The sequence below is a fragment of the Canis aureus genome, chromosome 8, assembly GCF_053574225.1.
Source record: "Canis aureus isolate CA01 chromosome 8, VMU_Caureus_v.1.0, whole genome shotgun sequence".
Taxonomy (NCBI): Eukaryota; Metazoa; Chordata; class Mammalia; order Carnivora; family Canidae; genus Canis; species Canis aureus.
Genome location: NC_135618.1, coordinates 41,199,093 through 41,225,416, shown reverse-complemented (window position 1 = coordinate 41,225,416; position 26,324 = coordinate 41,199,093). Strand labels below are relative to the sequence as shown.

At 43.8% G+C, this 26,324-nt stretch overlaps 2 protein-coding genes across 11 annotated transcripts in view; one reads left to right on the top strand and one right to left on the bottom strand.

The window, feature by feature from the left end:
* The window catches only part of UBN1 (ubinuclein 1), a 39,348-nt gene extending 28,226 nt beyond the window's left edge, over positions 1-11,122 (bottom strand). For 4 of the 5 annotated variants that reach the window (XM_077906489.1, XM_077906490.1, XM_077906491.1 and 1 more), the window contains exons 1-6: positions 10,966-11,121; positions 6,276-6,563; positions 2,327-2,413; positions 1,669-1,764; positions 1,172-1,306; positions 362-465 (exon numbers count right to left, since the gene is read on the bottom strand). In XM_077906489.1, the coding sequence (XP_077762615.1) occupies positions 362-465; positions 1,172-1,306; positions 1,669-1,764; positions 2,327-2,413; positions 6,276-6,524 (671 nt within the window). In that variant the 5' untranslated portion in view covers positions 6,525-6,563; positions 10,966-11,121. Of the gene's footprint in view, positions 1-361; positions 466-1,171; positions 1,307-1,668; positions 1,765-2,326; positions 2,414-6,275; positions 6,564-10,965 lie in introns of all 5 variants that reach the window. The other variant, XM_077906493.1, reaches the window with a different exon arrangement.
* Positions 11,123-11,768: 646 nt separating this feature from the next.
* Positions 11,769-26,324, top strand: part of GLYR1 (glyoxylate reductase 1 homolog) — a 35,540-nt gene continuing 20,984 nt past the window's right edge. For 4 of the 6 annotated variants that reach the window (XM_077906496.1, XM_077906497.1, XM_077906494.1 and 1 more), the window contains exons 1-5: positions 11,769-11,890; positions 12,955-12,991; positions 14,063-14,142; positions 23,829-23,967; positions 24,514-24,756. In XM_077906496.1, the coding sequence (XP_077762622.1) occupies positions 11,787-11,890; positions 12,955-12,991; positions 14,063-14,142; positions 23,829-23,967; positions 24,514-24,756 (603 nt within the window). In that variant the 5' untranslated portion in view covers positions 11,769-11,786. The remainder of the gene's footprint in view (positions 11,891-12,954; positions 12,992-14,062; positions 14,143-23,828; positions 23,968-24,513; positions 24,757-26,324) is intronic. The other 2 variants (XM_077906499.1, XM_077906498.1) reach the window with 1 other exon arrangement.

The following is a 26,324-nucleotide window of genomic DNA, read 5'->3' as shown; positions in this document are numbered from 1 at the left end:
TGAAGGGCAGCTGGGGTGAGACGAAGAAAGCAGGACCACAGAAGACAAAGGGACATGGCAGAGACGGAAGGAGAAGTGGGGCAGAGGAGGGGTGCCCAAGAGAACAAGGAACATCAGCAGTCACACAGTGACAGAAATAGCTGCCAAAGCTGACAGAGGGACAGAGAGAACTCCAATGTCTGACACACAGAGATGTGAGAGCACTGACTGCCCACAAGGGCACCGTGCGAGGCGTGAGGGGGAACGGAAGGCCAGGCCCTGCTGCCTCTTCTGAAGCTGTGAGGAGGAGGGCGCGTCAGCTCCCAGGTGTCCTGCCCTAACAGTTCAGATTTATCCTAGCAAAGCAGCTGCTGCCTCTCACCCGGCTTTGGAAAACTTGGACTTTTTCGATTTCTTCTCCTTGTCATAAGTGTCATCTTTTTTCTTCTTCTTTATCTTCTCACCACCTTCCTTCAACTTCCGCTTCTGAGAATTAAAGACAAGGCACAATTACACGGCTCCCTAACTCAGGGAGCAAGTGCACTACACAGCACTGGCCTTGCTCCGCCCAGGGTACATCCTGAGAGCTGTCTTACTTCCTTCAAGAGCAACAGCTTCCAGATTGGTCCCGGACCACAGACCTGCAGCAGGTCAACACAGTGTTCCCACTGACAGTGTCTCCTGGAAGCACCCAGGCCTGAGGCAAGAGGCCATTCTGTAGCCTGAAACTTTTCTCGTTGAAGTAAGCTGTACGTGGGCCCTACCTCTTGTTTTAAACACACAGGCAGTGGTAGGCTGATTTCAAAATAAACTTAAGGCTAACTTGTTTTTGTTGGGGTGACAGCCCTGGGAACTGAAGTCCTCTACATGTCCACAGAAGAGACACAGCAAGGTTGGTGCAAACTCCCCTCACTCCACAACCTTCACTGCCCCAGTCCCCACCCTGAGACCACCTCGAGAAACAAATCCCTGCTGCGCCTGCTGGGACACAGGCGTGGACTCCTCCAGGTTCACAGCATCTCCCCACAGTACAGGCATGAGAAGTGACCTGTCAGTCTCAACACGGGTCATGCCTTTCCACCAAGCTCCTGAGCCATCCTAAACCAGGAGACATTCTGGCAAGTCACCTAATGATCTTATAAAGTCATATAAGAAAGCACTTCTGAAATCCAAAAACAAGTATTATTCTAACCTTTGGAGATTTTTTCTTCTTTTCTTTAATGAAGTCATCCTCAGATTCTGATGCTTGTCTAAATTGCAGGGTTCCCGAATTAATGTAAAATCCTCCATACTTTGTAGTCAAAGAAGCAGGAACAAGCTCGTCATACTGAAGGGGAAAAAACAAACAGTCAGCTCCAAGTTCTGGTACAACAGTCCAAAGGTGCAGAGTGGGTCTTGAAAGAGCAGATGTGACTGTGTTCTTCTGTCACTTCTCAGACAGCATACTAAGACCTGCTTCTGGTCAACCACGAATGTCCTAGCTCAAATCTGTATGGACAGATTTGGTCATCATTTTCGGTGAGGGAACCATGGCCTGATCAAGAATGTCACTTCCCCTCTCTCTCACCAGGACAGCTTTCTCTTCACACTGAGGGCATGCCCACGCTGACTCGACTCCACCTCCAGGCCAACATTATTAGTAGGAGCTAGGGTGGGGTAGTTTCAGTAGCATTTTCAGTAAGGACTCACCGCCTCAGAATTATCGATGAAAGAGTCAGATTCATCGTAACCGTACCCCATGTCAATTAGGTCCTGTATCCGATCTTTTCTACGTTTCTTTCCACCCTAAAATTTAAAATAGGTTATGCGTTTTTTCCATGTGTAACTGTGGTAAGAACATACAGCATGAGGCCTACCCTCTTAATAAATGTTTAAGTCTAAGGTCAACATGCTTTTTTTGCCACACGGAATTAATTGTTGCCTTGAACTCCAACTAGTGACTAAAGGTTGTAAATCAGTGGGACACTCTCTCACACACAACCATACACCCACCCTAAACCCCATTCCCTGAAGATCTTTTAAATAGAACAGATTTGTATCTGCATAAAATGGCCTAAGACTTCTAGAAGAAGGAATGAAATGGCTTTGTATGCTTTGTTTCAAAACATTTATTTTAAGCATAAATTCTAGGAGTAAAAGGCACTTCTTGCTCATTCATCCATTTAGCTTCACACGCTAGAGCCTGCCACATGTATTTTCTGTACCATAATGCATTTATCTAATAATTGCATTTTGTTCTTGCCAACCTCTGTACTTGTTTAGATGATAATCCACTAAAGGAACATAAAAATGTCTGAACCTCTCCCACTCAACGAGGCTGTTTTGTTGCCCAAGAGAGGAATCTTACATATTTTTCTTCAAATTTCCGGGCAAGGGCCTCCACTTTATGCCTTTCTTTTTCTTCATCATTGAAAGGATCTGAGAGATCTTTCTTCTGTATAAAGAGACCATTCCACAAAAATAGGAGTCACAAAAAAATTCCCACAATTCCATTCATAATACCTGCAATGACTACTCAACACCCATAAACTGCATAATAAAAACAACTCTTTCAAAAAAGACAAGGTAAAATACACACTACCATCCCAACAGTATTTACTTCAGTTGCTTAAGAAAAAAAGTTTCCATTCATGTAATTCAACAAAACTTAATTAAATGTCTACAATTACCCACCATAGCACTAGGTCTTAGACCACTCCAAATATGGCGAAGGGCTTTTAGTCAGGGAGAGACACAGAGAGAGAGAGGCAGAGACACAGGCAGAGGGAGAAGCAGGCTCCACGCAGGGAGCCCGACGTGGGACTCAATCCCGGGACCCCAGGATCACGCCCTGGGCCGAAGGCAGGCGCTCAACTGCTGAGCCACCCAGGTGTCAGTCAGGGATGCTCAACCTGTATAGAACTGTGTTTCAATATAATTTCCTTCATAACCCTAAAAATTATTTTATGTATTTAAAAACATTATTCTAGGAAGGCCCACAGGCTTCACCAGACTTCTAAAGCAGTCAATGAAAGAAAAATAAAAATAAAAAATAAAGCAGTCAATGGTTCAAGGAAGGTTAAGAACCTGCTGAAAGTAGTCCAAGTCCTTGAGAGCTATTCTGTCGTATTGGTTAGAAGAGTGATATGAACCTGCACTTCCTTCACTGCCACCAAAGAAATCAAAACCAGGTTCACAGCATTCCCTTTCCTTGGAAGCTTATTTTGATGGATCAGTAATTTCGTCTTTCCTCCCAATGTCAATACTCGCTCCAAATATTTTCATGTGGTTTTCCAAAGTTTATTTCTATTCTGTAAACTTACTGTTGCGTTTTTCTCAACAAGTACATTTTCCAGAGTTGGACTTTAAGCTTTTTTGACAAGGAAACTTAATTTTAATAAAAGACTCCCATCCGAATACATTTAAGACTTCAGAATAGACCAAAATCATTAAAGATTGGATGCCTGTCTTAAGACAAAACTCTATGACCCCACCCTCCTCTCCCTGCCCACTGGAATCCCATCCATTCATGGAAGACAAGTTAAATGAGATATTGTGGAACGTATATATAAGGGTCACAAGTGAGTGGTCTTTAAAACATGCATTCATCTGTACCTTCTAAGTTTTCTATAATGATCACATATAACTCAAGTGATTAAAATCATTCTAAGAAATTCCACCAATCTAAAGCAGTACTGGATACAATGTGCATTCTCTCATGTCTGGACAAACAGTAGTTGTCCAAAAAGTACTACTTCCTGCACACATGATGGTCCAACTCTGTCCAAACAAAACATCTGGGATGTAAGCTTTCTGAGGTCCAAGCCCTACAGGGCTTGTATCAGACTTAAACAATTGCCACATTGTAACTCCTGTTACCTGTGTTGGCATAATTCTAAAGTACCAACAAGACTGAAAGTCCCTTTGAGGTTGGGATAGTAGTGGCTTTTCCACCTTTATATTGTCCTCGGCATCTAGCACAGCGCCTTTACATTATAAGAAATTCATGCTAAATGAATTAATACACGAATCTGTCAGATTACATATTACTTTGAAAACCACAGAGTAGATGCAAAGATTCTGGAGTTCTGAATCTGAAGACCAGGAATCCCCTGAAATTGAATCCAAAGTTCTCTGTGTATGCTCCATACATTTTTCTGCAATAGAGGACATTTGGATCCCCCAAAAAGGTGAAATCAGAGCACTAGAGTTCTAATTTCAGTTGACCTACTGATTTGGCTTGAACCTACAAAATAAAGACTTCAACCAATCCCTGCTACTGTCTCTTCCTCTCAAGGAATGAGATCCCATTTCTACTTTGAAAAAGGAATCTTGAATGGATTTGAAATTATTTTTTCTTATCTTATCCAACTGCCCTCATACACAAGGTTGATCCTTGGCACAAATTTATTGGCTTTCATTCAGCTAATCAGATTTTAATCAAGGAAACACATTTTTATCTGAGCAAAGAAAGTAGATGATCCTCCTAACCAAAGGCACTCACCCTCAACAGCACAATGGTGAATTTGAATGAACAACTGGCCACTGAGTTATGTGGCTAAAAACTGTACCTATGTGATCTGATTCTACCCTCAAACACCCTGTGAGCCAGATATTAAGCTGATCCTCATTTTACTAAGAGCCACTCTAGAGATCAAAATACTCCAAGTGTGGAATCCTTTGCCTCAGAGCCTAGCATAGTGCACCATTGTAGGGGCTTGTGCTCTTCACCTATTTCCTACTCATGCTGTAGAATTCCATTTAGGTAAAATACAAAAATGTGCAAAACTGAACTAAGCTTTTGAAAACTAGGGCAGTGGACCTGGGTAGTATTTTGGAAGGGCAGGAGGAGGGTTTCTGGTGTCCTGGAAAATATTACATTTCATAATCCAGGCACAGGTTGCAAGGATGTGCTGAGTTTATGAAAATGCATCAAGCTGTGAATTTGTCATATACGCACTTTTTCTAACATATTTAATTCAACAAATAGTTTTCAAAAAAAATTACAATGAAAACATCAGTGATAGCTGAAGCTGGTGATGGGTACATAGGGGCTCATTATATAATTCTCCCACTCTGCATGTTTAAGAAGTTCCATACTAAAGAGCAAAGCAAATCTGTCAGGAAAATAGATAATTTTTAAAAATATTTAAGAAATCAAACTGATTCTCAAAAGATCTGAAGACTACAACCCAATTTTGGCAAACTAACTACAAAACAAAAAAACGAAAAACAAAACCTCCCACAAAAATAGGTTTCTATCCAACCAGGGAAAGAAACTATCCAGAATCTCACTGTTCAGAAGAGATGAGAAGTCAATGTCTTAAACACCCACCATTTGCTTCGATGTGGATGGAACTGGAGGGTATTATGCTGAGTGAAATAAGTCAATCAGAGAAGAACAAACATTATGTAGTCTCATTCACTGGGGGAATAAAACAATAGTGAAAGGGAATTAAGGGGAGAGAAAGTGAGTGGGAAATATCAGAGAGGGAGACAGAACATGAGAGACTCCTAACTCTGGAAAACGAACAAGGGGTGGTGGAAAGGGAGGTGGGTGGGGGGTGGGGGTGACTGGGTGACGGGCACTGAGGGGGGCACTTGATGGGATGAGCACTAGGTGCTATGCTATATGTTGGCAAATTGAACTCCAATAAAAAATAAATAAATAAAATTTTAAAAAAGAAAAAAAAAAAAAGAAAAGTCAATGTCTTTTCTTGTCTGCCTTACAGTAGGCAGAGTAAGATTCTACTGGAAAAGAAAAACGTCCAGCACAAAATTCCAGTGCTGGAACAGCCAGAGACTGGTCACATTGACACACATATATAATTTTGGCATGAAAAAGCTTATTGTTGGGATCCCTGGGTGGCGCAGCAGTTTAGCGCCTGCCTTTGGCCCAGGGCGCAATCCTGGAGACCCGGGATCGAATCCCACGTCAGGCTCCCGGTGCATGGAGCCTGCTTCTCCCTCTGCCTATGTCTCTGCCTCTTTCTCTCTCTGTGTGTGACTATCATAAATAAATAAATAAATAAATAAATAAATAAATAGCTTTTTGTTAATTATTAGTCATAATTCATATTAGCCTTGGATGCACAGTGTTTTCTCTAGCATAAATCAGGACAATGGTTTGAGAAAGAATTCTATCCGTTCCTGCTCAGAGGCAAAATCAGCACACCTGTGACTGCTTTGGGCTGAGCACCGTGATCTTGGATAGCCAGAGCCTTTCTAGTCTTGCTTCCACCCTCCAGAAGTCCCATTTCCACAGGATGTTCCATGTGTTTTATCTGCAGACCCAGTCTGGGGCTGCTGGGGTGTACCTTGTCTGCGGGTTGAAGGCCTTTCACCTTCCCTCGTATGTTCTTCACCAGCTCTGGGTAGAAGAACTCTGGGCAGCGCTTGTGATCTGGCTCAAAGAGGGTGAGTGTAATCCGAACAGCTGCTGCAGCCGGCTCAGAGTCCTGATGCTGTTCTGTTCCCCCAACCTCCTCTTTCCGGGATTTCTTCAAAAATGCAGGATTCAGAGAACCTGGGAGAGAGGTGAACTGGACCCTGTGGGGCTCCGACATGGCTACCAACAAGTCTTAGCAGGTGTCACTGCATGGCTTCTGTTAACATTAAAAGAAGGACTAGGTCAAACCAAGATGATAAAAATGATTTTTCCTGTTGAGCTATTCAGATTTAAGCTTAAAGAAATTCAAGAAGAATCCACTGTTAAATTGATCTTAATCACCACTTACTGTTTTTTTCTTCAATACTATTTGCTTTAAATATATCATTTAAAAATGTGTAAATCACCCCAAATACTATCATTCAGAAATAACCAGAATTCAGCATACTTCCAGTCTTTTTTTTTCTCTATGCCTAGTCAATAGTTCCTTGATGTTAGAAAATCCATGCTGATGGAGCCTTAAAGAATCCTCAAAATTGCAAAGACCACTAGAGAATAATGTTTTTCATTTAATTTAACCTTTTCCTTTCTGGCTGAGAATAATCTCTTTCTTAAGATCTCTGTATTTCCATCACGAGCAGTACACTTACATTTAGGGCCAATCCTTACAATGAGAAAAGTTTTCAATAGCTCACAGAAGGTACTGCCTCCTCTGGGTTAAGTAAAAAACCAGTGTCTCAGGAGAGTGTGACTCTCGACTCATTTCCTAAGACACCAACCTTTCTCCACCTAAAACTGGCCCTTAGCAAAGTGAAAAATTATGACATGCCAAAGACCTTCAAAGTTGCTCGGAAATGGTCAAAACAGATTGCAAAGCCCAGAATACCAAAAGGTTTACATAATACAAATATCCAAATACACACACACTATACATATACATTGTGTGTGTGTGCACACACACACTTCAGGTATAATCTTACATCCTACTCACGCTCTAGTATCAACTTTCTACCATTATAGTAAATAAAAATATTCACTGCATCCTTATTTATAGAGGAAAAATAATAAAAACCACCTCAATTTCCAGCATTAAGGGAATGGTTGAAAACAACTGCAGCTTTTAAAAATTGATTTCTTACAAATCTATAAATTTTGATATATTACAGATATATAATGCTGTCATACAACTACTTTTTCCTACTTTGTTACTGTTTAATTTTGATTACAGTGAGATATAAAAGAAATGTTTCACACTGGGCAGTCCCAGTGGCGCAGCGGTTTAGCACCGCCTGCAGTCCAGGGTGTGATCCTGGATACCCGGGATCGAGTCCCACGTCGGGCTCCTTGCATGGAACCTGCTTCTCCCTCTGCCTGTGTCTCTGCCTCTCTCTCTCTCTCTCTGTGTTTCTCATGAATAAATAAAAACAAAAAAAATTTTTTTAAGTCTTTAAAAAAAAAAAAATGTTTCACACTGAATTCTCTAACTTGGCTTCTTCTCAGCATCAATCACTAACCTTTCTTTCCACTGCTGACTTGGCATATATTATATAGTAATGTATTAGGCATTTTAAGATCTCTTACTGAAATCCAACCTGTTAATCTAGTATATCTAGACATTCTTTTACCAATACTATACTGTTTTGAAAAAAATTTATGGTATTTTAATATCTTCAATCAAAAGTTCATCTTTATTGTTCTTCTTTTAAAAGTAGTAGTTATTCCAGCCTGTTTATTATTTCAGATCAATTTTAGAATCATGTTGACAAGTTCCCCCCAAAAAGCTCACTGTATTTTGACAGTAATGAATGATTAGCAACTAATTCAGGAAGATTTATACTATCACATATATCCACTTACAAGAATCTCTACTTGTATATACATAACATTCATTTCTTCTACCATGACCAAAAATTGTGATTGCTAAGATCAGGGAGTAAAATATCTAAAAATGAAGAGTTAGAATAATTCTAAATAGGCAGCAAAGTGATTAGCAGCAAAACAGGTTGGTAGTGCAAAAAACCATCGTGCACTAAAATGCTGGAAAGAAATTCTCCTAAAAGAAGCTTTCAAGGCCCTCAGGACATTCATGATGCACTGGGTTGAGAAAATAAATTACAGCTGCATTTACAGCTGAAAGAGGAGGTTTAAAGGTCCCCCACTGACACAAGCAGGCAATTTCTCACCAAACAAAGGGAACCTCAAAGTTAACAGGATGTAGGAAGTTCACCCTGGAAGGGACAAACAGGTCTCTGTCCCAGCAGTAATTTTTTTTTTTTTAAGATTTTATTCGTTTAAGAGAGAGAGAGAGACCAAAAGCATAAACGGGGAGCGTCAGGCAGAGGGAGAGGGAGAAGCAAGTTCCCCGCTGAGCAGGGAGCCCAATGCAGGGCTCAATCCCAGGACCCTGAGATCATGACCGGAGTCAAAGGCAGACACTTAACTGATTGTGCTACCCAGGTGCCCCTCAGCGATAATTTTTATAATGTAACCTTACCATGGTCCAAATTTTAGACATTGTAACTTTGTTCACCTAGATGGTATAACTGCTTCTCTCAGTTGTGTGACTTTAGAAAGAGAACTGGAGAATAAACGTAAATCAAACCTATAACATAACAACACTTGGTAGGTTTTGCATTAAATTTTATAATCATGAGATTTCCTTGCTACTTGTTACTAAGTTATTTGAAAAGTTTAAGAAAATCGGACTGACCTATGAGACTTATATTTTTAATTTGAAATGCTTAAGAAAACCTAAGTTTGAAAATGTTCATTTAAATCTCATTTCTCCATCTAGCAGACTTAACAAGAGTTACGTCTTTAGAAAGATTTTACCATTAGGCTTATAAATTCACCATTTTAGAATTTTGAAGTATTTAAGAGAACAAGCATATAAAAATTTAAATGCATGGGTGGCTCAGTCACTTAAACCTCTGACTCTCCATCTTAGCTCAGGTCTTGATCTCAGAGTCTTGAATTCAAGCCTCACATTGGGCTCCACGCTGGGCATGGAGCCCACTTAAAAAAGCAAAAACAAAAAACTTCAAATGCAGTTTAAAACATTTAAGGGGGGCAGCCCTGGTGCCACAGCGGTTTAGTGCTGCCTGCAGCCCAGGGCCTGATCCTGGAGACCCAGGATCCAGTCCCATGTCAAGCTCTCTGCATGGAGCCTGCTTCTCCCTCTGCCTGTGTCTCTGCCTCTCTCTCTCTAAGAATAAAAAAAAATAATAATAAATAAATAAATAAATAAATAAACAAACATTTAAGGGTACGTAACGCTGCAAAAAGAGTTCATTGTTTAGGGGAATGTAATCTTTTAAGCTGGTACCTTAACTGAAGCTTTGTCAAGGGTCGAGTATTTTTATTTTTAAAGAACTATTCTTACATTTGTAAGTAAAACAAGATTTGGGAGTAAAACCTTAAAAGCGTAAGAAAAAAATAAGTATTTAAATACTCATTTTTAACAAGTCGAACATCATGCTACATAAAAGCACAGTTATTGTACACACAAAAACATCCCTCCTAAAACCCTCAACTGGTGTTATCCAAGAAACAGTAGCCTTCTTTTGCACCTTGGTTTACTCTCAGGAATTAAAGTTTTTGTTGTTATATGTTCTCTTAACTACTATATTTTCAAACTAATTATCAGTGAAACAAAAAAAGTTAATTTTGTAGGCTGATTTTGTAATTATTAATCTCCTTGCTGAACTCATTCAATAGCTTTCCCTTAACTTTTACCCCCCCCCCCCCAACAGGCTGTCCTGTCATTCCCAGAAATGAGAATTTTGCCTTCTTTCTGAAACATCTCTTATTTTTGTTTCATGTCTTATTGCATTGGCTAGAAGTTCCGGGACAACACTAAACCTACATTCTTCGCCACGTTTGGACTCCCATGAGAATGCCCCGAGGTCCAATGTGATGTCGACTTAAAAATTCATATATTCTATCAGACCGCTGAACGTCTCTTTCAATTCCTCAAACATTTAAGAGTCTGTAAAATTAGGAACAGCGTGTGTGTGTGTGTGTGTGTGTGTGTGTGTGTGTCGAATTTTACGAAGTCATTTCCTGGAATCTCAAAGGTGCTTCCAATTCCTGGCTTGTCCGGAGGACAATACAAAACAGTATAAATGACAGCTCCTGAAACTAACGGGCCGGTACGGTTAGGGAAACTGAATTCCAGGAAAAAGCAGGCTGCGGACAAGCCAAATGGCACCACCACCACCACACCACACAAAACAAAACAAAACGTGCTCACAACCAAAGTCTACAACAAAAACACCTACAGGGAGACGCGTTAAGGATCCGCCACCTTCTCAAGCAGAGACCGACTCTTGAGAAACTCTAAGGTCGACAACACCGAGGCTACTGGGGGCCTGCGACTGGGACTGGGAGCTTTCCAAAAAATTGCTATTTTGTACCCGGGGAGCGGGGGGAAGGGGGGGTTTGAGCTCCGCGCTGGGCTGCTGTAAACAGTTCCCCATTCAACGCCCTGGGCTTCACGGACTCCCAACTACGCGAGCATCTGCCTTCCTGTTGTCACAACAGCCAGCTCCCAACTTCTCCAAAAGTGTCAAACTACAACGAGGCGGACGGGAGAGCCCGGTCCCGACAAAGACACGCACCTTTGTCCCCGGCGCGACGCAGGCTACGGCCCCACGGGCCGCACTCGTCCCCCCGCGGCCGTCCTCATGCCGGCCCGGGCGCCCGGGCTGCGGCGCCGCTAGCGGCCGGCCCCCGAGCCATGCCTCCCGGCGGGCGGCCGGCCCGCGCCGCGGCCCATGGCTGGGTCCCCGCGCGCCCGGGGCAGCCTCGCCGGCCGTGCCGCCGCCGCGCCCGCCCCGGAGGAAGCGCAGAGACGCCGGGTCCACGTCGGTCGAGCAGCTCGCGACCTCGGGCGGGCGGCCCCGGCGCCCCGGGAGAACTTGAGGTGGCGGGCGCGGGCTCCGAGCCGCTCCCCGGGCGCCGGCCGTTAGAAAGCGCGCACCGAAGGACCCGTCAGACCCCCGGGCGAGGCCGCGCAGAGCCCGCCGCGCGCGGGCCGAGGCTGGCTTCCAGGCCGCGCCGAGGTCCGTCAGGGCAGCCCCGGTGTGGGGACGCGGCCGGCCCCGGCGCGGGGCTAACGGCCGCAACGGAAGCGCGGACGGGAGGGGGCAGGAGGCCAGAGCCCAGAGGCGGGGCGGGCCGCAGGGCCGGCTCCCTCGCGCGCTCGGCCGGCCGCGCCGTCACCGCCGCCTCCGCCGCCTCGGACCGCGGGCGCTTCGTTGTCACGAGCCGGAGGGAGGGGGAAGGAGCCGGGAGTCTCCGGGCTCCGGCGCGCAGAGACCGCGGCGCCTGCGTCACGTGCCGCTGGGCCGGCCAATGAATTGCGGCGGGCGCGGTGACGTCAAGGCAGCGGCGTGGCCGGTGACAGCCGGCCCCTCGTCACGTGGCCGCGCGCACTCCAATGGGCGGCGCCGGGGCGACTTGGTGTTCCCGGCGGCCCGTGCGTCGGCGGTGGTTGGGTGGTAAGATGGCGGCTGTGAGTCTGCGGCTCGGCGATCTGGTGTGGTGAGTCCGGGCGGCCAGGGCTAAGCGAGGTGCGCCGGGAAGCTCCTCCACTGGGCGCGGGGTTCGCGGCCGGCCCCGGAGCTGCCTTTCTAAGCGCTCCAGGCTGCGGAGAGAGGGCGAGACGAGGTGCCGGCGCCGGGAGCGACGCCGGGCGGAAGGGGCAGCCCGGCCCCGGGGGACTGAGGCCGAGAGTGGCCGCGGCGGGCCGGGCTCTGAGCCCCGAGGCCGCCCGGGGGAGGGCTGCGCTCCGCACCTGCACGCCGGCGGCCGCCGCGAAGGGAGTCTCCGGGGCCGCATGCCTCCCCGCGGACGCCGGGTCGTTGGGGTCTTGCTGAGGCTCCCCCCCGGGAAGCGGGCGAGCCGGGGAGCCCGCGGGGCCACCTCGCCTGGGCAAGCCCGTCAAAACTCGCGTTGCGATGGAGCCGACCTGTGCGGGCGACTTGGCCCGGGGTGTCGAAACCGGACTGCTGGCGCTGCCCCGTGAAGAAATGGAAGGGGGACTTCTCCTTTACAGCCGAAGGCTTGGCAGTGACCGCTGCCTTCTTGGGTGCCTCTCGTGGTCTGCTTCCGTGTCCCAGACAACCGCCCGAACCAAGACTGACCGTCGCCGCTTCCCTGGAGCGACGTAGCTCACTTCTCGACCCAGAGGAAGGTTTCCATTAGCATTGTGTCAAAGCCGGGCTGGTCTCGCGGTCAATTAAACCAGACTTTGTAAGGGGAAGTCTGTGTTTACAGAGCAAACTACGCTCCCCCCACCCCCCGCCCCAAGCCCCCAGTCCTGGGGAGGCTCTAGACCAGTGACTCCTGATTGGTTTCGTTTGTTCTGTATTCCTTGTCGCCGCAAGAATGCACATACCTTATTGCACTTACGCATTTCGTTTCTGAAGAGTTCGGGCTTCTTGGGTCCAGCTGCGGAAGCCAAATTAAGAACTGCTGTTTGCCAGCTTTTGTTTTGGCACTTGAGGGTGCAGGTGGAGAGTTAGGAAAATACATTTCATGTTGAGTGGGTTGAAGGAGATGGACTGGCTTTTCCAGGGCAAATGCTGACTGTGTGTTTTCTCTAGGGGGAAACTCGGCCGGTATCCTCCTTGGCCAGGAAAGGTGAGTGTCTTGATACTAACGGAAGACGTCTGAAGTTGGGTTTGAGAAGGTGAAGAACGTTAAGATTCATTCCTCTCTGTTTCCGGCATTTAGTTAAACTGGACTTAAGTAACACAATTTTTTTCTCTCTACTCTTCAGTTTGTTTAGAAAAGACAGTGCAGTATAAACCAGGTCATTTAATCTGCAGTAAATGCTTATCTCTTGAACCAGAGATGGTTTTGGTGAAGTTTCTTAATCCTGGAAATCAATTCTAATTTGAATTTTAGCCTTATACTTAAATGTAACAAAAGGAGAAGAAAATAAATTCTCCAGGAAGAGCGGAATCTAAATGTAGGTTAGTGAAAAGTCAAAGTATTTTTGTCCCAACTAAGTTTAAATCTTCTTTCCATGTTACCATATGTGCTGCTCCAGTGCATCTTTGCAGAAGTTGGCATTCCAGATTTTGCATGAGGCGATCCGTCATAGCTTTCCAAATGTTCTGTTTTTAAATTCTTGCTAGGAGCCCAGGATATGTCTTTAGACTGTCTCTTTGCAATATGGCATTTTCATTGCCTCTGTTGTTCTTCATTATTATTATTACCTGTCTCAACTTTTCCTGCACAGTTGTTTTGTTTGTTTGTTTGTTTATTAAAGCATAATTGACATACAGTGTTGTAGTTTCAGGTGTACAGCATATTCATTCAGTAGTTCTGTACATTACCCAGTGCTTACCAGTAAGCATAGTCACCACCTTATTACTTCACTGAAATATTTTTAAGAGTGTTCTGTGCATTTTTTCAGTGATCACAGGGTCACATGGTTGAAGGGGATTGATATTGATCTTAGTTTTAACTGCTATTAAAACAGGGCCATTGCAGTAGAAGGGGTGTTCTACTTACTGAACACTGCTACATGGTACATGTAGGGAACTAGAATATTTGCACATTTCCACACATCTCAGTAGAAACGTGCCAGATTTGGACAGGTACTAGATCCTGGGTTCATTTTAAACATATTCCTTTTGTTTTATTTCATTTTTTTCCTACCAACTTAGAGGTGTGAAAAACCTTTTTCTGCCTTTTACTCCCCAGATTGTTAATCCACCCAAAGACTTGAAGAAACCTCGTGGCAAGAAATGCTTCTTTGTGAAGTTTTTTGGAACAGAAGATCAGTGAGTAGTGCTGTTTGGGAGTTTCACTTTCCCTTTGTTTGGGCGTTGCCCTGGATCTGAGCTGCTTATGAGAATATTCTAGGGACCCTAGTTCATTTTTACTATAGTCTGTGAGAATGGCATATTGTTCTGGCTTTATACCTAAATATATTCTTAGCTCATAGGAATTGTTCTGTGGCCAATAACAGTGTCAGTCAGGTGAGAAATAGGATTCTTTTAAATATGATAATCACAGTAATGTCATTTCTCACATCTCTTTATCCAATCCCATAGTAGTTCCTTTTATAAAGACCATGTTCAGCTCTCTTTTAATGGCTGTTTATCATTGTGGTTCATGTGTGAGATACACAGTGAAATCAGGACCATTCCCTTGAGATTCTCTGATAGGCCATATAGGTCACAGTAAGGAGGAGAATACATATTTACCTGAGTTTCCAGTGATTTGTTCAGCTCTCTTGTTATTACATGGTTTTGGTTACCTGGGTGTAGCTAGGTGGTTTAAGTAGCCGTACTTAGGATTCTTAGATTAAAATGTCTGTGAGTTTTCTGAAGAATCTAATGCTAATGGTTAAAATAGATATTTCTAGAAAGTGATATATTCTATAGCAAAATCTGTTATAAGCAGTGTTCTTCACTCATTCAGGAGTTTATATGCCAGAGTGCTTAGCCTGAGTTAGAGTTTAAATGGTGTGTCTACCTTCACCATGCAGGTGTGCCAATATACCCAGTTCTCTGTCATAAAATAATTTAGCAGCCTTTTGATGACAGTATTCAAGGGAATCACTGACCCACAGCTGTGACAGCCACAGACACTCTGGAAGCAGGAATGTTCTGGTAATGCCACTGACATTACAAGAAAGATTGTCCCTGTGTATACATGTGCTAATTGTACAGCACACTTTGAATTGTTGACACCAAAAAGAGCTTCCTTCAAAGAAAAGCAGATGTTGTGGTCCTTGCCTTTCAGGAACTCCGGTGACAAGACATAAACATTTCAGATGGGAATAAGTGCAGAATGAGTGATACAGGTGACTGTTAAAGGATTCTAGAACAAGGAGACATCAGTGGAGAACAGGCAGGTCAAAGAAGGATGATAGAAGAGATGGGGTTAGAATCTACTCTGGAGGATGGATAGAATTTGAATAGGCAGGAAGAAAAAGGGTGTGCAGGCAGTTGGAATACCGTGAGCAACTGGGTGTTAAGTTGGATGTGTGAGCAGAGTGAGGCTTCCCACCTGGGTAAAGAACTGTTCTTGAGAATAACAGGAAATATGGTTGACCCAACTTGATTAGCTAAACAAACATATACCAGTCTACAACAAAAGTGGAAACTCATGAAGAGTGGGGGCTTGATCAGATTACAGGAGGCCTGAAAACCATTGTGTTCCCTTTATTTTTTTATTTTATTTTTTTTAATTTTATTTATTTGGGATGCTTGGGTGGCTCATTGGTTGAGCGTCTGCCTTTGGCTCAAGGCATAATCCCAGGACTCCGGGATCGAGTCCCACATCAGGCTTCCTGCATGAAGCCTGCTTCTCCCTCTGCCTATGTCTCTGTCTCTCTGTCTCTCATGAAAAAAAAAATATTTATTTATTCATGAGAGACACAGAGAGAGGCAGAGACACAGGCAGAGGGAGAAGCAGGGCTCAAGACAGGGAGCCTGATGCGGGACTCGATCCTGGGACTCCAGGATCATGCCCTGGGCCAAAGGCAGGTGCTAAACTGCTCAGCCACGCAGGGATCCCTGTGTTCTTATAATTTAAAAAAATGCTGGAAGGATTCCTTATACTTTATGAATTTTCTTATTTTTATGCAATGAGAATATGATTTTTTAATCATTAAAAAAAAGTAGAAAAAAATGCTGTAAGGTCAGAAGAGTAAACTGATCCCTCTGTATAAGAAATACAAGTGAGACAGAAAATTGGAGTTGAGTGAATTTCAGCACTTAACTAGGCACACAAGTGAAGCCAATGAAAAGAATGCACTTCCTGAACATAAAAGTAAGCTATTGGGGTTAGTAGTGGTAGTGATGTGATTTCTAGCTAAAGTTCTTTGTGAAGATTCATAAACAAGTGAGTTCAAGGCAACTATTAGATATGTAGTATCTTTAAGCTTGTTAAACTCCTTTGGTAGAATTCCACTTAAAAAGTTACTTAAAAATTAAAAAAAAAAAAGTTATTTAAAAATTAAGTGGTCACAGGACCAACACATTATCTTCTTGTGGCTAGGCAGATGACAACAAAAGGAAACAAAGGGTAAGGATCTCCGAGCACTTCCTGAAGGGAGAAGGGTTCTCAGCACATATTATTTACTATCTTTAAATTATCTGAAGGTAAAGTGTCTAGGGAATTATTTTGGGGAAAGAGCTCTGGATTCATTACTGTCGTACTATACATTCAGATGCCAGTCGCACTGCCCTACAATTTGGGCAAGCTGTTTTCACCTTTTTAAATTTTCTATTATTTTGACAGAGGTGGGGGAGCACATGCAGGGGGAGAAGGAGGAGCAGAGAGCCCAATGCGGGTCTCTGTCCCAGGACCCTGAGATCATGACCTGAGCTGAAGGCAGACGTTTAACAGACTAAGCAACCCAGGCGTCCCTATTTTCACCTCTCTAAGCTTTTGTGTCCTTGCCCACGTGTGGGATGATTTTCCCTACCTCATAGTTAGGAGAGAAGTAGTGCCACTTGTTCATCAAACAGCAGGTGTTGAATAAAGTCCAGGTTGAGGTGGAGATACATTACAGAGAGAATAAGCTGGTAAGAATCAGGTGGCTTCAAGAAAGGGAAACTCCTGAGAGAGAAGGATTTGTGTTTGAAAAGGAAAGACATCTGAGAGTCAGAAATTCCTAAGGACTTCAACTGGGTCTATTCCTTTGACCAAAAAGGCTTCCCACACCAAACAGTAAATTGTTGTACCTTCTTTTTAAAAAAAAAAAAAAAAAAAAATTTCCACCTTTATGTAAAAACTGCTGTGCCTTGCCAGGAGTGCAGTGTGCAGTTGAGTCCATGCTCCCAAAGGGATCTGATGGAACTAGTCAGGATCAGAAAAGGGGACCAAGTCCCATCAAAGAGTAAGATTCTTTAATAATGACTTTAAAAAGACCACAATCCGTACTGATGAAATGATGGATGGCCCTAAAGAGGTCAACACTGATTTATTCATAAATCAGCAGACATTTCGGTAAGGGGCACTATGAGTAGAACTGGTGCTATGGTGACTATGTTTAGGGCGTGCATAAGAAGCACTATAGGAAACAAGACATTTGACAAGTGCTTTCTGTGGGAAGTACAAGTGGATTTTTAGAGATGAGAACTGCTTTGTAAAGGGCAAGGCCATAGGTGGTTCCAGAAGAAAGTGGGCTTTCCCTCACCTTTGATGCTTGATATCAGGGAGGGGAGAGGGGTTATTGGCTACAGTGTCCTGATTTTGGTGGATAGGGCCTGACCCCATGGGGCTGCTCCTGAATTCCTAAGCAATACAGGATTCAGTGAGAGACATTCCTTTTCAAAACTGTACGTTATGACAAAAACAATTTATAGATACAATTTTTTATATATATTAGCAAGAACCTTTATTAAAGATTGAAAAGGATAGGTCCTTAAGATAAAGATTTCAATTCTCTAGAAAAGTAGTTTTTCTCCTTTTCTCTGCTAAAATATCTTGACAAATTATGTTGACATCTTGTTGGGAAGAAAGAAGACCAGACCTTCCTTTTTTTTTTTTTTTTTTTTTTTTTAAGATTGTATTTATTTATTCATGAAAGACAGAGAGAGAGACACAGGCAGAGGGAGAAGCAGGCTTCCTGCAAGGAGCCCAATGCAGGACTTGATCCTGGATCCCAGGATCACACCCTCAGCCGAAGGCAGACACTCAACTGCTGAGCTACCCAGGTGTCCTGAGGACCGATCTTCTTAACAAGCTGCCTCTGGAAGGGGAAGAACTCAGTGAGATGGCTGGATTCAGCTCTCCGAGCCTGGATGACCACTGTGGATGAGGGCTACTTGTGGTCGTTTTCTACTTCATGGAGATATAGAGGGAAAAATAACTTTAGCATAACTTTGACTCTATCACATGACCACACCCACAGATGAAGTTTCAGGTACCTGAGGGCCTATCTTGGACAGGGAGTTGCTCATCAGGATAGAAACTGAGCTCAGGGTTTGAAATTTTCATCAGTGGCCATGGATGGCAGAATCGAGGGAGCTCATGTAGTCCCTGAGTGTTCAAACACCCCGAGACAAACCGTTCAAGAGAGTATTGATGGCAAAAGAGGATAGATTCCAAATGACCACTTGAGAGTTTCTTTAGCAGCCTTCATACCTGATCCTACAACAGCCCTTCTGGAAAACGGATAAGATTTTTAACAGATGTAGACACTAAGAGTCAGGAGGTTTGTGGAGTTAGTGATAAGCTGTCCAGGATCCCAACCTGAAATACTTTTTATATCAAGGGAGATATAAGGTATGAAGTGAGTGAGTACTAAAGTAACTCTTGGGAAAAAAACCTGTGGCTTGTAATTACAAGCAGATCGGAGCCATCGGAGCATCTTCTTTCTTTTCGCCTGGCACTTGGTTGGCTCACTTTCTCTATATCCAACACTAGCAATTGGAGAAGAGAGCCAACTGGATGTTGAGTGCACTGCTCCAGGTATTTGGACTGAGCCAGCAGTGTCCCTCTGCCAGGGCTGGGCAGTACCTGTCCTAGAGAGCACTGAGTAGATTTTCCTCTCCCAGCACCAGTATCCATCCTACAGGTGACTCCCCTCATGGCTGAGACAGTGGACTCCAGGAGCAGGTGTCATAAACCAGAATTAAAGAATCTGGCACAAAAGGGGCTAGCCATATTGGCATAGGCAGCACAGCTTGAAAGCCGTATCCAGCATTTGGGAATGTTTTCAAGTTTTGAAAACAGAGTCTTCTAAATCTGTCTTATCTGCAGGTCTTTGTTGATGTCTATATGATAATCATTGCTTGAAATTAACTGACAAACTCTTATTTTCTTTGTGGCTTCTTTTTTTTTTGGGGGGGGGGCTTGTTTTTTGATTTGTGGTTTTTTAGGTGTCGATTTCTGAACAGCTTAGACTTGGACCTGTAACGACTCAGTAATCCTTAGCCTCTTTCAGTGGTTTCAGGCAGGGCAAGCATACAAATCGTTTGCTCAGTACTACTCACCAAATTCTAGATGGAGAAGCAACGATAACTTCTCACCCCATCTTTGTTCTCACCTTTGGACTCTACTGACACATTTGTGTTCTCCCTCCCACCCCGACTCCCACCCAGGTCATTGTGTCATGAAGTCTGAGACACATATTGAGAGTTTTAGAGATTGTTTATAGACCCTTGTTTAATATGATATATATATGGTATGATTTTAATTTAAGAGCAGGTCAGAATTACGGAAATTTTTGAAAATGTAAGGTGTTTAAATTCATTTTGAGCAGAGTGTGTAATCTGAGAGTAGCTTATAGTAGAAGGTTTATATTTGCAAATGAAAAGAATTTACAGGAGATGTATTGGAATACCAGGGTAATTTTGCTGCTCCTGGCTGTGTTACAGGTGCAGTTACACCTACCACCTGGTAGTAGCTACCCACTTGAGCAAGCTCACAAAGAAGTCATGGGGGCAATCCCATGAGCAGAGCAGCCCATGTTCTATGGCAGAGGCCTTCATTGTTGATTTATTGTTGTTTTTAAAGATAATACATGTTTACGCCTGCCTCCCCCACCCCTCCAATTCAGGTATAAACTATGAAACAGTTCCATTCATCCCTGTCCCTCAGCCACCCAGTTACCAGCCCATGGGCATCCAGTTATACTAGTTTCTTATAATATGCCCCTCCAAAGATACTATGTGCAGAATCAAGAAATTACATATTGCTTTTTCCTTGTTTTTACATAAGTTGATAGCATACTACACACACTGTTCTGCACCTTGCTTTCTTCCACTTAGCCAGATATCTTTTTTTTTTTTTTAAGTTTTTTGTATTTATTTATGATAGTCACACAGAGAGAGAGAGAGAGAGAGAGGGGCAGAGACATAGGCAGAGGAAGAAGCAGGCTCCATGCACCCGGAGCCCGACGCGGGATTCGATCCCGGGTCTCCAGGATCGAGCCCTGGGCCAAAGGCAGGCACTAAACCGCTGCGCCACCCAGGGATCCCTTAGCCAGATATCTTAAGGGACCATCCATTTTGTTCTTCATAACAACCTCACTGATTACCACTATAAACAATAGGATTAACTTCCTTGTATGTATATGTAAAAGCAAGGGCTCATAATTTACACACCACTTGACTAAGCTTAATTTTTCTGACTCCAACCCGACAGCAAATTGGGCAGAAAAGGTCCAGCTCCATCTAGGCATCAGGAGGATAATAGAAGGGAAATCACAAGTCACAGCTCATATCACAGAAAGACACAGAAGTCATTTTAAAAGGGGGGGTGGGGATCTCTGGGTGGCTCAGTGGTTTAGTGCCTGCTTTCAGCCCAGAGCGTGATCCTGGAGTCCCGGGATCGAGTCCCACATCAGGCTCCCTGCATGGAGCCTTCTTCTCCTTATGCCTGTGTCTTTGCCTGCCTCTCTCTCTCTCTCTCTCTCTCTCCTCCCCTCTCCCTCTCCTTCCCTCTCCCTCCCTCCCTCCCTCCCTCTCTCTCTTTCTATCATGAATAAATAGATAAAATCTTTAAATAAATAATAAAAATAAATTTTAAAAAAGCGGGGACACCTCGGTGTCTCAGTCAGTTAAACATCCAACTCTTGATCTTGGCTCAAGTCTTGATCTCAGGGTCGTGATAAAGCAAAAAACAAAAAATGTACAGACAACAGCAACAACCCGAAAAGGCCACCAAAGCCTTATAACATTTAACCCAGAGACCAACATTCCAGCCCTTCTGAACATGCTTGGAAGGCATCATTTACTCAGTGATTATTTATTGAGCACGAGTTGCATGCCAGACCCAGCTGATAGGCCTCAGTGTACTAGAGAATGGTGCATTATTGAAGCTGTGGCTGAGAAGTGTACTCTTTAAGGAGACGGAGTTAGCCTTTAGAGCAAAACTATTCAGATGGCTAAAGTGATTTCAATTTGGCTTGCTTTCAAGAGGTAATCCTCCTAAGGCTCTGGTGAGCTGGCTTTTTATTTACCATTTTTCTAACGGGGCACAGTGCTTCAATAATAGGCTGATTTCTTAGCTAGATTAATATTTCTTGCATTTATGTTCTTGATATTTATACTGTCCATTTGCTTAGCAAATTTGTCATTTTTAAAAAATGGTCAAAGCAGAAAATTTCGTTTTAGTATTCAAATGCCAGTCTTCAGGATGAATGGAATTTTGACTGTACCATTCTTCTGGCAGAAATTAGTAATCCACTTAAAATGCTTCGGTGAAAAAATAGGCATGAATTATTGGTGCCTCCTCCACAAATGTCCTTACCTCTCCACGTCCTCATATTCAGAGGTTCATGTGGGGAGAGGGAGGCAGAGATTAGGATGCCTTAGACTGTATTGTCCCATCTTACAGGGCTCCATAAAAACCACCCCATTGGTCTTACACCAGAACTTATGTGAGTCTCCGCTTCTAACCTGAAGTGCAGCGAAGGAAGAGGCATGTCTAGAGCATGTGGCCCTTTAAGCTTTATCACTGGTACTTGTGTCATCTCAGTAGGACAGCTTAGCCTACTTTTCAGGGCATATCTGGCTTTGCATCTGCTCTGCTCTGGTGGTCTGTCCTTAGAAACACTAAATGGGAAGAGAAGCAGGAGGGTCCATTCAGTGGTATACCTTCCAGGCAACATGAGGTCAAAATATCATTCCATTTTTCCTCTCCGTAGAATAGACCACTTGACTCTATCAGTCAAGTTTCAGACTTTTAAGATGAGTTAATCACTAGAAGGTACCTGCTTACCACCTGGTTGAAGCTTTATGCGGTGAGACAGTGTCTGAGGCCTCATTCATCATTCCATTCTCTGTGATTTTGTTTACCCATAGATAAAATGCTTAGCTCTCATTTGCTGTCACATTTGCAGGCTCATAGTCCCACAGCTATTGTGTTTGTACAGATCCATTGTCACAGTTATTAGCATAACACTCAATACATAGGTGGCCATTGTTGGGTTGTTCACACTATTTTTATGTACAGAGATTAGTGCTTTTTCTTTTTTCTTCTCCTTTTTTTAATGCAGGGCTTGAACTCACAATCCTGAGTTCAGGACCTGAGTTGAGATCAAGAGTTGGACACTTAACTGATTCAGCTTCTCACATTTTTACACTATTATTAGTGAATATTCTCTAGCTTTCTCTAAAAGAAAGGGCCCTAAGTATGATAGCTCAGTTTCTCTATCCTTAACCGGACTCCTTTTCCAGAAGGTTATGCTATGAAACCTGTGAGTTAAAAAAAAAAAAAAAGAAACCTGTGAGTTTTATACAATAAAAATGTCTATAAGTTAACTGATACCTCACCAAACCTGTAAAATCTTCTCCTTTGTACTGGGGAGCTGAATGTCATTTAGGAAAACTACAGGAAGTGAGCTGGGGCAAATTTGTTCAGGTTAGAATGGTAGGACAGATATTTTAGAAGTGACAACTGATGGCTTTTTTACTTGTAAAATTTTTTTTTTTTTTTTTTTTTTTTTTATGATAGAGAGAGAGAGAGAGAGGCAGAGACACAGGCAGAGGGAGAAGCAGGCTCCATGCACCGGGAGCACGACGTGGGATTCGATTCTGGGTCTCCAGGATCGCGCCCTGGGCCAAAGGCAGGCGCTAAACCGCTGCGCCACCCAGGGATCCCACTTTTTTACTTGTATGTGTTACACATTGATGGTAGGAATTAAAAATTAAACAGGGTATGTTCCACCATTAATCACAAGCAGAATCTTGTTTCAAAATACCTCCTGTTACAACTGCTGCCCTCATTCCAAATTATTTGTCATATTTTGTCTGGTTTAGTGGCCACAGACATGGTCATTTATGAACAAATATCTGTAAGAGCAGATTTCAGATGCTGCATTTCTTTTTTTTTTTTTTAAGATTTTATTTATTCATTCATGAGAGACATAGAGAGAGTGAGGCAGAGACACAGAGGGAGATGCAGGCTCCATGCAGGGAGCCTGATGTGGGACTCGATCCCGGGACTCCAGGATCACACCCTGAACTGAAGGCAGATACTTAACCACTGAGCCACCCAGGCATCCCAGACTGCATATCTTTAGCTGTGGGAGCATCCCTGATTCTCACTTGATCGACAGGTTGTCATTCTGCTTTGGGTATTGACTGGGCAGTGATGTTGCTGTGGTCAGTAATCCTTCCTGATGCCCAGGTCCATGAGGGAGTCCTGTGATGAGAATGGAAGAACATCTCCAGGCTTCCTCAGCCCTGCAGAAGTATCAGGCAATGTGTGGTTTAGTGTGGACAGCTGGTGAACAAGAATAGACTTAAATAGCCTGCAACATGTGGAGGATGGTCTTGTTTTGTTGGTGGTGGTTGTTGTGCCTGACTTGTTTCAGGAAGACATACTTTTATAACACCCCAAGAGTTTTGGGTGGTTGATAACATGTTTTGAAAACATGGCAGGCCTGTTTCAAAGTCCAGTTAAACCAGATGAATATCTGCATTCTGTTGCAATGAGGTATTTGATACTTTCTGCCCTGGGCATTGTGGATCATACTCTTTCTGTGTGTATTTTCTGCCAGTGCTTGGATCAAAGTGGAACAGCTAAAGCCATACCATGCACATAAAGAAGAAATGATAAAGATTAACAAGGGGAAAAGATTTCAGCAGGCTGTGGATGCTGTCGAAGAGTTCCTCCGGAGAGCCAAAGGGAAAGACCAGGTAAGAGACTGCTTCTTGCTTTATTCCAACATCAGACTGGTTATTTTGGCATAGTAACTAACAGATTAAATATTGCCCAAACCCAAAGCTCTTTTCTTATGAAATGCCAACGGAGAGAACACTACTTCAGTTCTAGGGTATCCGCGTTTTACTTGTCAGCTTGAGACTCCATGCATGCGGTGGTCTTTTCTAGAATAGATGCTGTTCTTAGGAAAGTCACTTGGACTCAGGAGAAGTAGCTCAGCTTTTGAGTACAACACAGGCATTTCTCCTTTTATATACTAGAGATTAGGAGCATAGCTTCTCAAGTATATCCACTGCCTGGGTGTAAATCCCACTTTTCAGCTTTGGGACTATCAGCAAGTGATTCGACTTTTTTATCTGCTTCTCCAAATATCAGTGGGAGCAATAGCAGAACCTATTTTGTAGGGTTGTTGTGTGGTTAGCGTATATAAAGTGCTTCTCCTAGGGTGTGGCTTGTGTAAATGGCAGTGGCAGCAGCAGTGGCTGCTGTGGTGGCTATCATTGTTATTATTAAACTTTCAGACATCATCCCACAATTCTGCTGATGACAAGAATCGGCGTAATTCCAGTGAGGAGAGAAGTAGGCCAAACTCAGGTGATGAGAAGCGGAAGCTTAGCCTGTCTGAAGGGAAGGTGAAGAAGAACATGGGAGAAGGAAAGAAGAGGGTGTCTTCAGGCTCTTCAGAGAGAGGTTCCAAGTCCCCTCTGAAAAGAGCCCAAGAGCAGAGTCCCCGGAAACGGGGTCGGCCCCCAAAGGATGAGAAGGTTTGTTTCACCTCTGCAGCTTCTGGGATTAGTGACTTTCTTCTGTATATGAAAGAGTTGAGCTCTACAGTGTGTCTCAGCTCAGAGTGAACATAGAGACCTATGCTAAGCACGCCCTAAAGAATCCCGCAGACCAGGGGAGGGACACAGCCTGGATGCACAGGCCTGAAATAGGAACACAAGGCAGCAAAGGATCTTGCATTCAACTAGATGGTTGAGGCAGAAAAACCGTCCACCTGAGTTAGCATGCAAGGGCTGGCATTGGAAGGGGCTTAGGAAGAAAGAGAGGAAGGCATTCCAGAGACCAAGGGCCCAGCCTACGTGGGGCTTGATGTTGCCGTGGATATTCTCATTACAGGTAGAGGACAGGGAGGAGAGCAGAGAGCTAAAAGTGGGTTGTCACTGGATTGTGGAGGGCCTCGAGATCTACTAAAGCAGTATTTATTGTCATGGAGTCAATAGGGGTCCACGATCACGTTGGAACTGGGTGTCAGGGTGACAGTGTGCTCTAAGCTGTATGTTAGCAATGGCGAGGGCAGAGAAGAAAGGCTAAAGCTGGTCAGAAACCAGCCAGATTTGCATTTATAAAGAGCTATTCTGATAGCAAATACTGAAAGGAATTGCCCGAGAGGCACTGCAGAGGAAGGGCTCATAATATTTAGCAATTGGTGACAGAGGAAAGGGGGAGGGAGAGGATTTCAGATTTTTGCCTGGGAAATGGTAATGCCTTTCACAAAAGCATAAATCGGGTAGGATTGGCTTACAGAGTAAGAGAACTAATTGTATTTTGAGTGTGATGAATTTGTGATGATGATGAGACGATAGGGGGCCTTGAACTAATGTCAGGGTGGGATGTAGATGTGAGAGCAAATAAGTAGAAAGTATGTTGGAGAATATGTACAAAATCTAACTGTGTGGCCCAGTGGAATTGGTCTTGAGAGAAAGTAAGGAGGGAACAGAGTGAAGGGCAGGAGTCTGCTTTGCAGGGAGAACGTCCACAGGTCAGAGTTGGAAGAAGTCATCACAGTGAAATAAAGTGGAAATCATGTACCTTTCACCTTCCTGAAAAGATTTGGGTTAAGTCTCAAAAACCAAGGATAGAGAATTCGAGGTGGAGGAGGTAGTCTGTCCCAACACAGAAGAGGATTGTTAGAACACAGTCAAGGGGTCGGGAGCCAGATGGCTGTCAGAAACAGTTGGTGATAAGGCCATGATGAAACACTAGACCTCATCAGATTAAGGCCTGCAAATTCAGACACCAGGGAGACCAGACAGGTCATGGCAGCAAGGGGAGCTGGCAGAGGGTCCACAGCCCTGACCTACCTCTGCGCTGAGAGCATTAGGTATGGCAGCAGCTGGCACTCTGGTGAGGTCATACTCTGTCTATGGGATTCCAGTCAACTTTTGCCCGATTGGTTTTTCTCAAGAAAAGCTAGAAATACAGAGTTTTATGTGAAACGTTCCAGTCTTAAACCTTACAAGCTAATTTAAAATTTTAAAATACTTTTATGTCCAGAGGAACATCTCTGGGCTAGATTTAGTGTGTGGGCTGCCACTCTGTGACCACT